Genomic DNA, 13,374 nt, shown 5'->3' on the forward strand with positions numbered 1-13,374 from the left:
AAAAAATGATTTTCCTCCTCATTCGGGGATTTAACTTGGATCATTGTGGACAAAAGATCATTCTTCATCTTAAATGGTATAATAACTTAAATTTTTTATTGAAGAAAAATAGAATGAGGGTTATAAAGTATCAGGGCATTGAGGGATGGGTAAATCATCAGCAGAAGGTAAATGGGTAAAAGGTCTATAACGATGTCTTTTACTAGCTTTTTTGCAACCAGCCTTGTCAAAACTAATGGATTCTTTTCCAGTCACTGTCACATCAAACTTGACCAAATGTACAGGGTCAGTCAAATCCTTGTTCTTTTCCCAATCATCCACCAAATTTTGTAAATCTGACATACGATCGGATGAATCATTCCATACCTTGCCAGGATAACAACATACAAGTTGACGTCTTGTTGTCAAAAATCGAGTCAAGAAACTCTTTTCACTTTCATCTTTTTCACGTGGGCCTGTGATTTCGAGAATACGTGGGAGATTAATCAGAGGTTCCACATACTAAAGAAATAATAATAAGTAAAAAAAAATAGAGATCATAAAATATAAATGTAAATTTACCTGCCACCCATGTTGAACAATGGTATCTATCAAAAGTGTGTGGGAAAATTAAGTAATCATCTTTTTTTTTTTTTTTTTTTTTTTTTTACCATAAAACAAGGCTTTGCCAAGATTAGATTTCACATCCACAGAAGCAGCATATTTCAAAGCCGGTTTCATATACATAGCATGACCAACATCCAATTGAGTTTGAACAAAACTAGGATCAGTACAAGCAGTTTCAGTCCAAAGAGAAGCAAATCCATCGAGTTTGGAGGTATCAGCACGACGAGGATCATTGAATTCATAACTACTTAATTTCTTCAATTCATCCAAGTATGGTTCAAATGGATTCTTGTGTTTTCTATGTCCATATTGTTCTACTACCGCATAAGCATCATTTGTTCCCGTCGTAAATCCAATGTAACCACTATAAGTTATCAAAGTTTAAAATGAATGATTATTCCATATTCTTTCTTTTCTTTCTTTTCTTTTTTTTTTTTTACCAAGTATATCCACGACAATCACCAATATCGGAAGCAGCCTAATCATGACAAAAAAAAAATCAATCATACAATGATAAGAAGAAAAAAAAAAAAACTTACAGAATAACCCATTTGAGTGTTTCCATTTTCAAATCTAAAAAAAAAAAAAAAAAAAAAAAAAAAAAAAAAAAACAAAAGTTGTCAATTTCATATATTAATCTCCTGTTTTTACTTCTCCTATTTCTATTCTATACTTACACATTGGTAATGAGTTGGGCCATGGTTAACGTATGATCATCAATATCTTCAGAAGGTAACTTGCTAATATCATAAAAAGTTGTACAATTTGTTTGTTTGACACCACCATGGACTTTATGAGGTTTCTTGTTTTTTCCACATTGTTGATCATCAGGCGTGACATGCTTAAAGTCAAATTTGTCACAGTTTTTGGGTGTTTGAGCAAATTCGTTTTTACAATAAGCATTTTGAGCTAAAAGAACACTTGGCATGGCCAGCATCAACAAGAGAATGGCTTTCATTATCAAAATAAAAAAAAAAAGTAACAAAGAAGAAAGTTTTTCCTTTTAAAAAAAAATAATGAAAGAAAGAAGAGAAAAAGAAATAAAAAAAAAAAGCGATTGAAAAAGTTTCTTTTTTATTTTTTCGGTAAATTACCCTTATTACTACTTTAAGGGTCATCATAATTAATGTGTGTGCCCTGGATTCATGTTCCGACGGTGAAACCGAGTTGTAATCAGGGTAATCATGTTAATCTAAGCAGTATAGGGATTATTGAGGTATTAAATAAATAATCCTTTTATCCTAAAATTCTTTTTAATAAATAATACTTGATTACTTATCTAACTGTTTATGTAATTCACTGAAGCCTATCTACATGTTTTCTAATTTAAGACAAAATAAGGGAAAAAATAAACGAAAAAAAAAAAACAAATTAGGAGGAGACCATATTTGGATGAGGAGCACAGTCTTTTCAGAATTAGATGTTGTATTAAGAGAAGTATTATCGTGATGTTAGGAACCACATGTCATGATTATCTTAGTTCTTCTGTTGAGAGTGATAATATCGCTTCAGAAAAAAAAAAGAACACCAAGCTTTGATGATGTACAAATTAAAAACTCTGTGAATGTTTATTTTTTTTTTCAGGGATGATGGTCACGTTTTGAAAGAAAAAGAAAAGTCTCTTGCAATAGAACGTTGTGCATGATCCAACTCTTGACAAAGTCTAAGGATGGATGAACATGGTAGAGTGAGGGTAATCTTTCTTGAGTCCATCATCATATGAGTTAAACATTATAATAAAAATCATAGATCATTGTAAGCATTATTTATTTTCCTTCATCATGGTAATAATCATTAAAGTAAGTCCACTATGATGATCCAATAATAAGATAAGTTTTTAATAGTTGAGTATACCTAATGACACTTTTTTTTTTTCAAGTGTAGTGAATTACTGGTTTTTTTTCCTATCAATTTGCGTTGACCCAAATAAAATTTGCACAATAAAAAAAAATGAGTTTGCGCTGCCTTATTTTTAAGTTTGTCAATCGGAATTCCTGCAAAAATAAGTAAAAGCTTATACTATCTTTATTTCAATAAAAAAAAAAGATCTACAGGTTCTTTTCTTCAGCCAAACAATGATCAAAATAAAAATAAAGCAAGGAAGCGCGGATGAGGTGGGTAAGGAGGAATAGATAACAAGGGAAAGTGCACGATCCTCAGCTTTTAAATTTACTGGTTTTTTCCATGTGAAGTGTGTTCATCTTTTCTGTGTTGTGATTAGAGGCTTGTTCGCATTGGAGTTATGAATATACTTGCAGTGATCCTTTTTTCATATTATGGATGATGGATGATGGATGATATCAATAGAAGCTTTCTTCTTCTTTATTATAGGTTTCTTAATGATCATTGCTAAATCGATAATTTAATTGTTCTCAATAGCAAAACCTGTTCTTTTTTCTTGCATTGTTTGTCATCACTCTTTTTTCTATAATCAATGCAAAACAATCATTACCCGATGACTGATAAAAAAAATAAGAATTTACATCTCTTTCTATTCTCAGCATCCCTATGAAAAAGAACCAAACTATTGTAGAAAAAGTAAGCTCCTTTTTTTCATTGTTTCTTTTTTCTATCATCAATAAAAAACAATCATCGTCATCCGATCACTGATATAAAAAAAAAGAAGAAAGAATTAACCACCTCTTTTTATTCTTACCATCCTCAGCAAAAAATTTATCATTTTCTATAAAATACTCTTCCATGATCTTTTTTATTTTTTTTCTTTTTCTTTATCTTTTTCTTATTTGACATTCATATACTGTCTTGATATATTATTTGGCTATCTATCGTACAAATCATATTATGGTATGTTCTTTTTTTTTTTTATTTTGTCAACAAAAAGTATGACACTAACTCCTTATATATACATTTATATTACTGATTCTATGATCCAAAATCATCTTTTTGTTTTTCTCTTGTCATTCGTTTTCTACCATCACGACTTTCCATTGATTGCAATACTGTATGGATGACTCAAAGTGTGATATCAAGCTCCAGAAAACTGTCACACATAATATATTTGCATAATGTCAAGACTGCAATACATTATGATATCTACAAGTGTCTAATGATCAATATCTCCACGTGATGAAACAATATATCAACAAATCTTTTAAGTCTGATGATGAATCAAAATATATAGATAACAGTCCATCAATAAATCTTTTTTTTAAAAAAAATACATATACTCTTCATTTTATTCAATTTGATTTATTCTGAAATACATTTATACTATAAGATCCTATTTTCCTTTGGTCACACAGAACTTATTTGTTCCAATAAGCATAATACTACTGATCCACGTGTTACCATGTCTAATGTATCCATTGGGCGATCATTTTGTTAATAGAAAGATGATCCCTTTTCTTTCAACCCCTTTTTATAATTCATTCTCCTTGCTTGTTTTATAAATCCTTTTCATAGATAGTTACCAACTTTTTATTTCATTTTTTTTTTCATTTTTTTTTTTTTTTTTTTAGTAGCAATCGTGTAACATCTCAATGCCAAAAATAAAATAGCAACAGTAGGAGTCTTAAAAAATACAAATCTTTTTGTTCCTTTTTGTTTTTCTTTTTCTTTCTTTTTGTTTTCTTTTCCTTTTTCCCTTTTATATGTCTCCCATGTCAATATATCGTCTAGTTTTAGGACTATCATTATTAATCTCCACAGTTTCAGCAGTTGGTACTTATGGTCAAGTCTGTGATCCAACTCCTTATTATGACCAGTAAGTTTCCCAAAATAAACTTATATAACAAGGCGAATATACTCAATCCCCCCTTTTTTTATATATATATATATTAGATTGACTTGGCAATACAATGATGCTTGTCAAAGTATTTACTTATTCTGTGATCCTTCTACTAGCAAATGTAACTATATAGGTTGTACTAATGCTGATTATACAAAAGGGTAATAGAAAGCAAAAAAAAAAAAAAAAAAAATCAAGAGTAATATTTAACAGCGATCTATTATTAGATGGATGACAAGTGTTCGCCCCTATCCACCCAGATGTGGAAATAATACTTACTGTCCTGATAATCGATCAAAATGTATGCCTACTGTTCCTACAAATGCACAATGTGAAATGGTAATCATAAAAAAAAAATCATCGATAAAAAAAAAATTAATCATGGAATGATTTTTTTAATTTTATTTTAGCAACGTGATGATGAATGTCAAGGGTCTAATTCGATTTGCTTAAATGGTGTTTGTAATGTTAAGGCAGTTCCTTTAGGTGGGAAGTGTGGAAATGATACGTAAGTACAATAATCAGATTATTCTTTTTTTGGAATAAAGGCGGGCTTGGCTTATCAATCTCTCCTTATAGGACTCAATATGTATCTAACGACGCTGAAGGCAATGCGGAACTTCAAACAATCGTTCGAGATAATTGTACGGATGGAACTTATTGTGTGAATCAAGCATGTATTACGTCCAAAGTGAATGGTGCTACCTGCTCTCAAGATCGTGAATGTATCTCCAACACATGTAGTCCTGATGGTGTATGTGTGAATGGACCAGATGTTTTCCATCAAATTGCGAATTGGTTATGGGGAGTTATTGGTGCAGCTATCGTAGTATTTATCTTGATTGTTCTTTTACTCTTATGGGCATTACAACGCTATCAATCTAAAAAGGAACATCAAAAGATCGGTAAATTCTTTGGGGACAATGAAGATTTTGCAAAATATGCCATGTTGGAACACGATGATGATTCTTATTATGATGATACAACTGGACTTCAACCTCCTCCTTCTATTGGATTAGACAACAAACGAGCGAGTATGGTATATTTGACCACGCCTGACTATGCCAAATCTTCCAGTCTCAGTTTGGGTAACCATGGTTCCACAACGAAATTGCCAAATCTAGCATCTCCAAGGGCTTCTGGTACATTCACTCCTCCACAACATGCTTCTGCTCGTAACTCCTTTAATCCAACTGAACACAACTAGTTTAGATATCATATTGATGATTTTGTAGTTATCCCTTTTTTTTTTTTTTGTGCCTTACATACCTTTTTGAATAAATAACAAAAAAAAAAAAAAAGAACATCAAATTTTATGTTGTAGGTAAAATAGTTATTTTTCTTTTTTCTTCTTTTATTTCATTTCTCTCTCTCCTTGGTCAACCTCCTTGGAAACATCTCGAATGGAATCAATAGTCAATCCTTCCATCTTTGGACATGATGTTATATTTTTACGTATTTGTCCCATCAAAAAAAAATCCATTGATCGGTATTTTAAATTACCCACACTCAGTTTTTTTTTCTCTCTCTCTTTTTTTTCTCTTTTCTTTTTTTTGCTTGCTTTGCTTTTTTTTTTTCTCCTTCCTTTTCGTTTTATTATCCTTCCTTTATTTATAACCAGTTCTTCATATACTTACAACAAAACTTATAGTCATCACTGTTTTTTTTTTTTGTTTATTTTTTTGTTTTATCTACCATTTCTGACTTTCTTTTACATACAACAACCATGTTACCTCAGTTTGGTTACATTGTCGCTCAAGCAGGTGCTGACTCACGCCCACCTCCAACTCAACCTTTGTATAGTCACCCAAGGTCTCCACCACAAAGCACACAACCTCCACAACAACAACAACAAGAACAACACTCTCACCATCAACAAGAGCATCAACTACAGAAACAACATGGTAATGGCAGTGCCAAGGAAACAAACTCATATTATAATAACACGCGATCTCCTTTACAAGGCACTAATTCTATACATCCCAATAAAACCAATAATACACCATCTATTCCAATCTTACCTCCACCACCTGTACCACCACCGGCTATACAAAAACAAACTTCGGTACCCCCTCCTTATATGTACTCATCCAAAATGCCACCTACCGCGTCATCTAATGTAGACAATTATCATTATTATTCCAACAAATTTGACCAACGAACCAATACTGGTTCTTTCCGACCTTTACAACCTTCCAGTACAACCTATCCATGGCAACCACATGACCCATATATGGATCATCCTTACCGAGTTCCGCCACCTACAAGTAGTAAAACGCATCATGCTTTTATGACTTCTCAGCCACCGCCACACACATCAAGTAAATCATCCACTGGTACTTATTTACAAATGGATGTTCCTTCAACATATGATACCTATCGTGGTCATTATCCATCACATGATATCATTGCAAAAGATACTTCGATGTATGAATCACCTTATTATACAGAACAACCGCATAAAACTCGATGGCATCAAGGTAAAAAAATATATAAATAAATAAATAGGATGATAAAAATAACATTTATCTATGAAATTAGAAGATACTTTGGAAACCAATGATAGTAAAATGTTCCGTCGATTACGTGAATACAATGATTTAATGACTTGGATGGACAATGAATTCTGGGAACAAAATGATGAGTATGTTCAAAAAAAAAAGATTTCAAATGATCTTATTTTCCTTTTTTTTTAGAGTATATACAGAAAAATTACAAGCATTACAAAAAGAATTACAAAGTATTCAAGATGGTAAAGAAATTAAAAAGGAAGAAAAAAAAATCATTATATTCATTTTTTTTTTTTTTTTTTGAGTAGGTGACCATGCTGCTTTTCAAGAAATGGTAACGGACCTTGAAATGATTCGCGATCAGACCATCGAAAATGCTTTATGTTTTGAATATTATCAACTGACCATGACCAAACAAGAATTTGATTTGGATGTGATGATGATAGAGGATGAATTTCAGGTACCTTGATTTTTTTTTTTTTTTTTTTTTTTTTTTTTTTTTTTACTCAAAAAAAAATTTTTTTTTTGTATATAGAATGAAATGCATCATTTAAATGATGTACTTATGTTAGTGATTGATGAACATCGAAAACAAATTAAAGAAGATCGTGAAGATTCTGATCAATTGGATATGGATGGGATTTTTCAAGAAGCATATGAAAGAATCAAACAAAAGAGAAGTTTAAGGAAACGAACTCTTCCTTCTAATTCAGATCGAGGGTCTCCTGCAAGACAAGAAACTACTTCAAGTAGAGGAAGGCGGCTTAGTAAGTTCCTATTATGATAGATAGATAATACTTCAACTTTTTTTTTTTTTTTTAATTAGAAAATAATGTGACTCCTCATAATATTAATGCACCTCTTTCATCCAAAGAAGAAGAAGATGTCGATGCTGAATATATGATGATGAAGGTAATATATAATGTCTTGAATTGATTTAGAATTGAATTTTTCTTAAAAAAAAAAAAACAATGATAGGGTATACTACCGAAACGAAATGGTGGGTCCTCCAATCGATAAAAAAAAAGCATATTATTTAGTACCCTTATCTTAGATATAATTCTTTTTGTTGACGATATTTTTTATTTCCTATTTTTGCAACATCTTATTTTTGAATAAAGTGTAATGCCCCCCTGTTCTTTCCTTTTTTTTTTTTCTCAATTACAACAAAATATGTCTTTTTTTTTTATTAACTTATGTTTATTTTTTCTCTCTCTCTATATATGTATATATATATATATGTGCGTATGTATGTGTGATATGTACAAGTAAAAAAGGAATAAATGAATTATAAGGATAAAAAAAAAAACCTATGACTCTAAATGTAAATATAAACATAAAAACTATTCTGTATGCATAAATGTCTATATATTGGAGGAGGTTTTTTTTTATGGGTATGGTATAAGATTCAACAGGGAAGAAGAGGTGTTTGTTCATTCATATGGGAAGGAGGAAGTCTATTGTCTAATGGAGGATGTTCTTGTTGTCGTTGTATAGCTTGACAAATATTGAACTTGCAAATAGGACACTAAGGGGGGGAGGATGATCAAAGAAAGATAAGTTTTTTTTTTTTTGTCATTTGATATCATCATTCATATACATACAAATTTCTTTCGAGTGATCAACCAGGTATCTATACATGTGACATGAAATTCATGATGACAAGGTAATGTTCGTATTCGATCATCATCTAAATATTTTTCCAAACAAATAGCACATTCTTCATCTGCATCATCGTCTGAGATAGTTGGAGAGGAATTAGGTGTTTTTTCTCGTCGATATAATCTAGAAGGAAGACTGGCCACAACATGACAAGGTGCAAGATCACGTAAATGACGTTGATATTCACGACATTTCCAAGTAAAATAGACCACTAACATCATGACAGAAGGTGAAAGTACAATGACAATCATCATATCAGTGAATGACCTACCAAAAAAAAAAAATGAATATAACAAAGATAGATACAAACTTTTTTTTTTACCATGAAGCTTCTTCATTTCTAATCAATTGAACCAATATGGGTCCTTTCCATGAATGTAATTCTAAAGCCTTGAATTGATATTGTGCCACGTACATACTAGGAATCAGAATATCCGATGTATTACCTATAACACGAAAAAAAAAAAAAAAGTATTTAATACAGAAAAAAAAAACTCAATATGATAAATTTTACCCGTAGCATACATGGTAATCCAACCATTAAAATGAGGATCACCAATAATCACAGCTTTTGCTTGAGAAGCTTGCATAGCCCGGACTTTATCTGCAAAAGAACATTTACCTCTTTCAACCAATGCAATCCAATCCATTGAAGGAGCATCAATAGGTTCACAACCATATCGAGACAGAATAGGAATGCTAAGATGACCAATAAGTTCTTGTTCCAATCGTGGACCAAATACTGCTTGACGATCCATATAGGTATCATTCGTAGACTATAATAAAAAGATATCAATATGTAAATATAATAAATGATAGAATATTTACCAAAACGAGAATGGTAGCTTGTATTGAAGATATAAAAAGCAAACAACATGATATTAAAATGGATAAACCCATTAAGAATAAAATAAATCTCTATTAAAAAAAAAAAAAAAATAAAGAAGAAAAAAGAAAAGAAAGAAGGAAGGAAAAAAGAAGATAAAATAAAAATAAATGAAAAAAAGGTTTCAATGCCATCGGAGCTAACATCCTCACACTTGACTTTTGTTCTCCAAATGATAAAAAAAGTGTCAGTCTACAGTTTATCGGCGAGTTTTTTTTTTTTTTTTTTTTTTTTTTTTAATCAGCCGATTTATGCCTAACAAAAAGTTTTTTTTTTTTTTTTATTGTAAAGTACCCCATTCTATGATGCATCTAAAAAGAAAAAAAAAGAATCTATCAACTGATATCTACCAAAAAAAAAAAAAAAGAAAAAAAACATTCCCCTATCTGCCCTTGACTGGTACTACATTATAAAAAAAAAAAAATCACGTGGAATTCCCTTTGTATCCTTGGAATTTCTAAGTTTTTTGCATATCCTTGTAGAGTGATTTCTCTATATGAGGTTAAAAAAAGATCTTACTAAAAAAAAAAAAAAAAAGCTATGTATTGAAAGACCGACCACATTATTTCTTTCTTCTCCTTTTTCCCTGTTTTTCTTTCTTTACTGTTCTACATAATAATGTCCACTGTTCAAGTTCATGATGAATGGATAACTGCATCCGATGGTCAGAAACTTTTTACAAAGACATGGAAACTTTCTTCCACTCCTAAAGCAAACCTCTTGTAAGCAAAAAAAAAAAAATATATATATTTATAAAACATGACTAATTTTTATTTTTTTTTTTTATATATAGGATTGTTCACGGTTTTGGTGAACATTGTGCTCGATATGATGCTGTTTGTAGAGTATTAGCCGAGTCAGGTATTCAAACCCATGCTTTTGATGAACGTGGTTGGGGTGAAACTGGCAAAAAAGATCAATCGTTTGGTAACAATCAAGGGTAAAAAAAAAAAAAACTAAAAGAAGAAAAACATGATCATTAATAAAAACTATGGATAGGTATAAAACTGCATTGAATGATATCAATGAAGCCGTCCATCGGACCAAACAAGCCAATATCCCATTATTTTTATTAGGTCATAGTATGGGAGGAGGTTTGATTTTGAATTATGTGGCTCGTAAGGATGAATTTGATGGTGTATCCAAACTCAATGGCGTCATTGCATCTGCTCCCTTGGTGATCTTGACCAAACCAGTCTCTCCTTTGAAATATTATCCTTTGAAATTGGCCTCTTATATTACTCCAAGTTTTGGTATTCGTGCCGATATGGATCCCTCTTTCATGAGTCATGATCAAGATGAAATTGAAAAATATAAAAATGATCCCTTGATCCATGATTATGCTACCATTGGCACTGGTAAAAAAAAAAATTGATCAAAATAAACATTTTCATTTTTAATATTTTTTTTTTTTTTTTTTTGGATAGTTGGTAGTTTTTTGGATGCTGGCAAGAATTTATTGAATATTGGATCTAATATCACACTACCTATTTTGTTTTCACATGGTGATGAGGATCCCGTCAATTCTCATGAAGCAACTCAACGTTTGTACCATATCACTTCAAGCACCGACAAGGAATTCAAATCTTGGGAAGGACTTTATCATGAATGTAAGTATATATATATATATATAAAATACAACTTATTCATCTTTTTTTTATATTAGTACACAATGAACGGAAAGAAGATCGAGAAAAAGTCATTGAATATTATGCAAACTGGATCAACAAACATCTATAGGACCATCATTCTCGTTTTGTTTATTTGAATAGTTCTTTTTTTTTTTTTTTTTTGTATTATTCCTCTTTTTCTTATTATTATTACCCTCAAAAAAGAAATGAATATTGATTTCTCTTATTATTTGAATAAATCTCTGTTTGTCTATTTTATTTTATTTTTTTGTTGAGATTTTATTCTGGATCTCTAAATTGGGCGCCTAATATATAACATTTTGTATATACTGAATCAACATTGGAATAACATGAGAAATATTTATATTTCTTTATTTTCACTATTGTACAGAACATAAACATCATCATCATATATATATATAAAAGAAAAACTAGATATTCATACAACTAGTAATATAAAGTACAACCTAACAAAAAAAAAAAAAGATCTAGTTGGAAGCCATCAATGCTTCGATTTGGTCGATTTCCTTGGGGACAGTGGTCAAGTTAATAGGAGCACCTTCAGTGACGATAATGTTGTCTTCAATACGAACACCACCAACAGATTTGTACTTGTTCAAAACATCCACATTAATGTACTTGCCAGTATCAGCATTGTTAAGCACAGGGTTGATCAAGTAATCAAAAAAGTAGATACCAGGTTCTACAGTGACAGCAAAACCAGGGGCTAATACACGACGCATACGCAAGTTACGAATACCAGGTTTATTGATACGTTCCACACCATCAGGGTAACCACCTACATCATGAACATCCATACCAATGGAATGACCAACTATTTAAAAAAATAGAGTTAAATCCTTCATTTATTTCATAATAAAAATGTTACTTACTTCCATGAGGGAAAAAGGCAGCCATGACAGATTTATCCAAAATTTCTTGTTTATCACCAACAAGAATACCAGTCTTCAATAAACCATCACAACCAACTTCAGTGGCAGTATAATGAATATCTTCCCAAGCAACACCAGCTTTGCAAAGATCAATACATTTCTAAGACAATGTTATATATATATATATATATATATAAAAGGATGAGATCCTTTTTACAAAAAAAAAAAAATCATATTGTTCTTCTTACCTTTTGCATTTCCAAAACAATAGAATAAATGACACGAGCTTCAGGAGTGAATTTACCATTGACAGGGAAAACACGAGTGATATCAGAAGCATATAATTCGAATTCGGCACCAGCATCGACCAAAACCACATCATTCGCATTCATAATAGCATTATTCTTGTTATAATGTAAAGTGGCAGCATTCATCCCAGACCCAACAATAGGAAAATAAGATTGGAAAAAGGCACCATGACGAGCAGATTCATACAAGAACAAGGCATGTAATTGAGCTTCATTACAACCAGGATGAGCAGCTTTCCAAAGCTATTTAAAAAAATAGATTGATTATTTTGAATAATATACATTTTTTTTTTTTTTTTTTTTACCTTTATGTGAGCATCTGAAGAAATCTTATTTGCTTTACGCATGATTTCTACTTCCCAATCAGCCTTGATTAAACGAGCATCAATAAAGGCATTTTCCAATTTCTTTTGTCCAGCAGCATCGACCAATTTAGAAGATACACTATCAATAGCAGTGGTCTTGGAAATGGGTAAAGTATAGATCTTGGAAGCAGTTTGAACCAATGCATTGAGTTTATCAGCATATACAACCTGATCTACATCATATTTAGCTTGCATTTCTTCAAGAGTATCAGGTAAACCCATCCACATGACATGATCAGGATCAATATTAGGAGCAACCAAAATCGTCTTTTTCGTAGCAATATCAATCACCACATGAAAATCAGGTTCATTCACACCTAATATAAAAAAAAATTGAATTTTTTTTTTTATTTTAAAATATAAAGTCTTACCAGTAACATAATAAAAGTTGGATTCTTGACGAAAAGGAAGTTCACAATCGGTATTATCACGTTCTTGCATGACATTACCATTCAAATAGATAATACCTTCACTTAACTTTAGGTGACCAAGGACTTTTTGTACATTACTACGAGTAGGAATTTTGTTATGAACCATTTTTATGAGTGAGGTAAAAAGAGAAAAATAAAATAAAAAAAAAAAAATAAAAAGAAAGACTGAACAAAAAAAAAGTTGACCCTGCAAAAAAAAAAGAATAGCCGTGCGAAAAAAAGTTTTCTTCTGTTGTCGGTGTTCAACTTTAAACCCTGTTTTTTTGATCATTCCACCAATTATTCTATCAGTGTATTACAATAGATCACTTGTTAATAAGAACATTATTTCTCT

General features: G+C 31.0%; 5 protein-coding genes across 5 annotated transcripts; 2 read left to right on the plus strand and 3 right to left on the minus strand.

Annotated features, from left to right (window-relative positions):
• Window positions 1–79: 79 nt before the first annotated feature.
• Window positions 80–1,660, minus strand: BX664DRAFT_336551 (lysozyme-like domain-containing protein). Its single transcript, XM_051546099.1, has 7 exons — window positions 1,468–1,660; window positions 1,284–1,408; window positions 1,146–1,179; window positions 1,047–1,084; window positions 651–970; window positions 562–587; window positions 80–501 (listed from the first exon to the last, which is right to left on the minus strand). Exons 1-7 carry the CDS (start codon window positions 1,507–1,509, stop codon window positions 121–123), a joined length of 966 nt encoding a protein of 321 aa, XP_051399362.1. The 5' UTR covers window positions 1,510–1,660; the 3' UTR covers window positions 80–120.
• Window positions 1,661–4,411: 2,751 nt separating this feature from the next.
• On the plus strand, window positions 4,412–7,486 carry BX664DRAFT_236784 (uncharacterized protein; the record flags this gene model as incomplete). Its single annotated transcript, XM_051540186.1, has 9 exons — window positions 4,412–4,515; window positions 4,582–4,693; window positions 4,765–4,862; window positions 4,934–5,442; window positions 6,115–6,552; window positions 6,896–6,998; window positions 7,051–7,106; window positions 7,194–7,324; window positions 7,400–7,486. Coding segments are annotated over 9 exons (1,638 nt in total), but the record flags the coding sequence as incomplete, so codon positions are not given.
• Window positions 7,487–8,046: 560 nt separating this feature from the next.
• On the minus strand, window positions 8,047–9,460 carry BX664DRAFT_336567 (uncharacterized protein). The gene is made up of 5 exons (XM_051546100.1): window positions 9,355–9,460; window positions 9,041–9,302; window positions 8,849–8,972; window positions 8,469–8,793; window positions 8,047–8,392 (listed from the first exon to the last, which is right to left on the minus strand). Exons 1-5 carry the CDS (start codon window positions 9,424–9,426, stop codon window positions 8,273–8,275), a joined length of 903 nt encoding a protein of 300 aa, XP_051399364.1. The 5' UTR covers window positions 9,427–9,460; the 3' UTR covers window positions 8,047–8,272.
• A 513-nt stretch (window positions 9,461–9,973) lies between these two features.
• On the plus strand, window positions 9,974–11,201 carry BX664DRAFT_299566 (Alpha/Beta hydrolase protein). Its single transcript, XM_051542309.1, has 5 exons — window positions 9,974–10,134; window positions 10,206–10,352; window positions 10,412–10,770; window positions 10,840–11,022; window positions 11,079–11,201. The coding sequence occupies exons 1-5, from the start codon at window positions 10,031–10,033 to the stop codon at window positions 11,150–11,152; spliced, it is 867 nt and encodes a 288-aa protein (XP_051399365.1). The 5' UTR covers window positions 9,974–10,030; the 3' UTR covers window positions 11,153–11,201.
• A 194-nt stretch (window positions 11,202–11,395) lies between these two features.
• On the minus strand, window positions 11,396–13,203 carry BX664DRAFT_336573 (peptidase M24, structural domain-containing protein). Its single transcript, XM_051546101.1, has 5 exons — window positions 12,981–13,203; window positions 12,550–12,926; window positions 12,185–12,487; window positions 11,937–12,096; window positions 11,396–11,878 (listed from the first exon to the last, which is right to left on the minus strand). Exons 1-5 carry the CDS (start codon window positions 13,144–13,146, stop codon window positions 11,532–11,534), a joined length of 1,353 nt encoding a protein of 450 aa, XP_051399366.1. The 5' UTR covers window positions 13,147–13,203; the 3' UTR covers window positions 11,396–11,531.
• Between the last annotated feature and the right edge of the window lie 171 nt (window positions 13,204–13,374).

This window comes from Halteromyces radiatus, assembly GCF_025201355.1.
Source record: "Halteromyces radiatus strain CBS 162.75 chromosome Unknown BX664scaffold_5, whole genome shotgun sequence".
Lineage (NCBI taxonomy): Eukaryota > Fungi > Mucoromycota > Mucoromycetes > Mucorales > Cunninghamellaceae > Halteromyces > Halteromyces radiatus.

Bases quoted from the DNA above. Each gene is read 5' to 3' on its own strand.
- BX664DRAFT_336551 (XM_051546099.1), bottom strand. From the start codon at position 1,509: ATGCTTATTGTAAAAACGAATTTGCTCAAACACCCAAAAACT. The intron at 971-1,046 runs GTAAAAAAAAAA...GATAACTTATAG, and splicing joins GATTGTCGTGGATATACTTG to TGGTTACATTGGATTTACGA. The intron at 502-561 runs GTAAATTTACAT...TTATTTCTTTAG, and splicing joins TTGTTCAACATGGGTGGCAG to TATGTGGAACCTCTGATTAA.
- BX664DRAFT_336567 (XM_051546100.1), bottom strand. From the start codon at position 9,426: ATGGGTTTATCCATTTTAATATCATGTTGTTTGCTTTTTATATCTTCA. The intron at 9,303-9,354 runs GTAAATATTCTA...TTTTTATTATAG, and splicing joins AAGCTACCATTCTCGTTTTG to TCTACGAATGATACCTATAT. The intron at 8,393-8,468 runs GTATGTATATGA...TCCCCCCCTTAG, and splicing joins TGATCACTCGAAAGAAATTT to TGTCCTATTTGCAAGTTCAA.
- BX664DRAFT_299566 (XM_051542309.1), top strand. From the start codon at position 10,031: ATGTCCACTGTTCAAGTTCATGATGAATGGATAACTGCATCCGATGGT. The intron at 10,135-10,205 runs GTAAGCAAAAAA...TTTTATATATAG, and splicing joins ACTCCTAAAGCAAACCTCTT to GATTGTTCACGGTTTTGGTG. The intron at 10,353-10,411 runs GTAAAAAAAAAA...AACTATGGATAG, and splicing joins TCGTTTGGTAACAATCAAGG to GTATAAAACTGCATTGAATG.
- BX664DRAFT_336573 (XM_051546101.1), bottom strand. From the start codon at position 13,146: ATGGTTCATAACAAAATTCCTACTCGTAGTAATGTACAAAAAGTCCTT. The intron at 12,927-12,980 runs GTAAGACTTTAT...TTTTTATATTAG, and splicing joins CAACTTTTATTATGTTACTG to GTGTGAATGAACCTGATTTT. The intron at 12,097-12,184 runs GTAAGAAGAACA...ACATTGTCTTAG, and splicing joins TTGTTTTGGAAATGCAAAAG to AAATGTATTGATCTTTGCAA.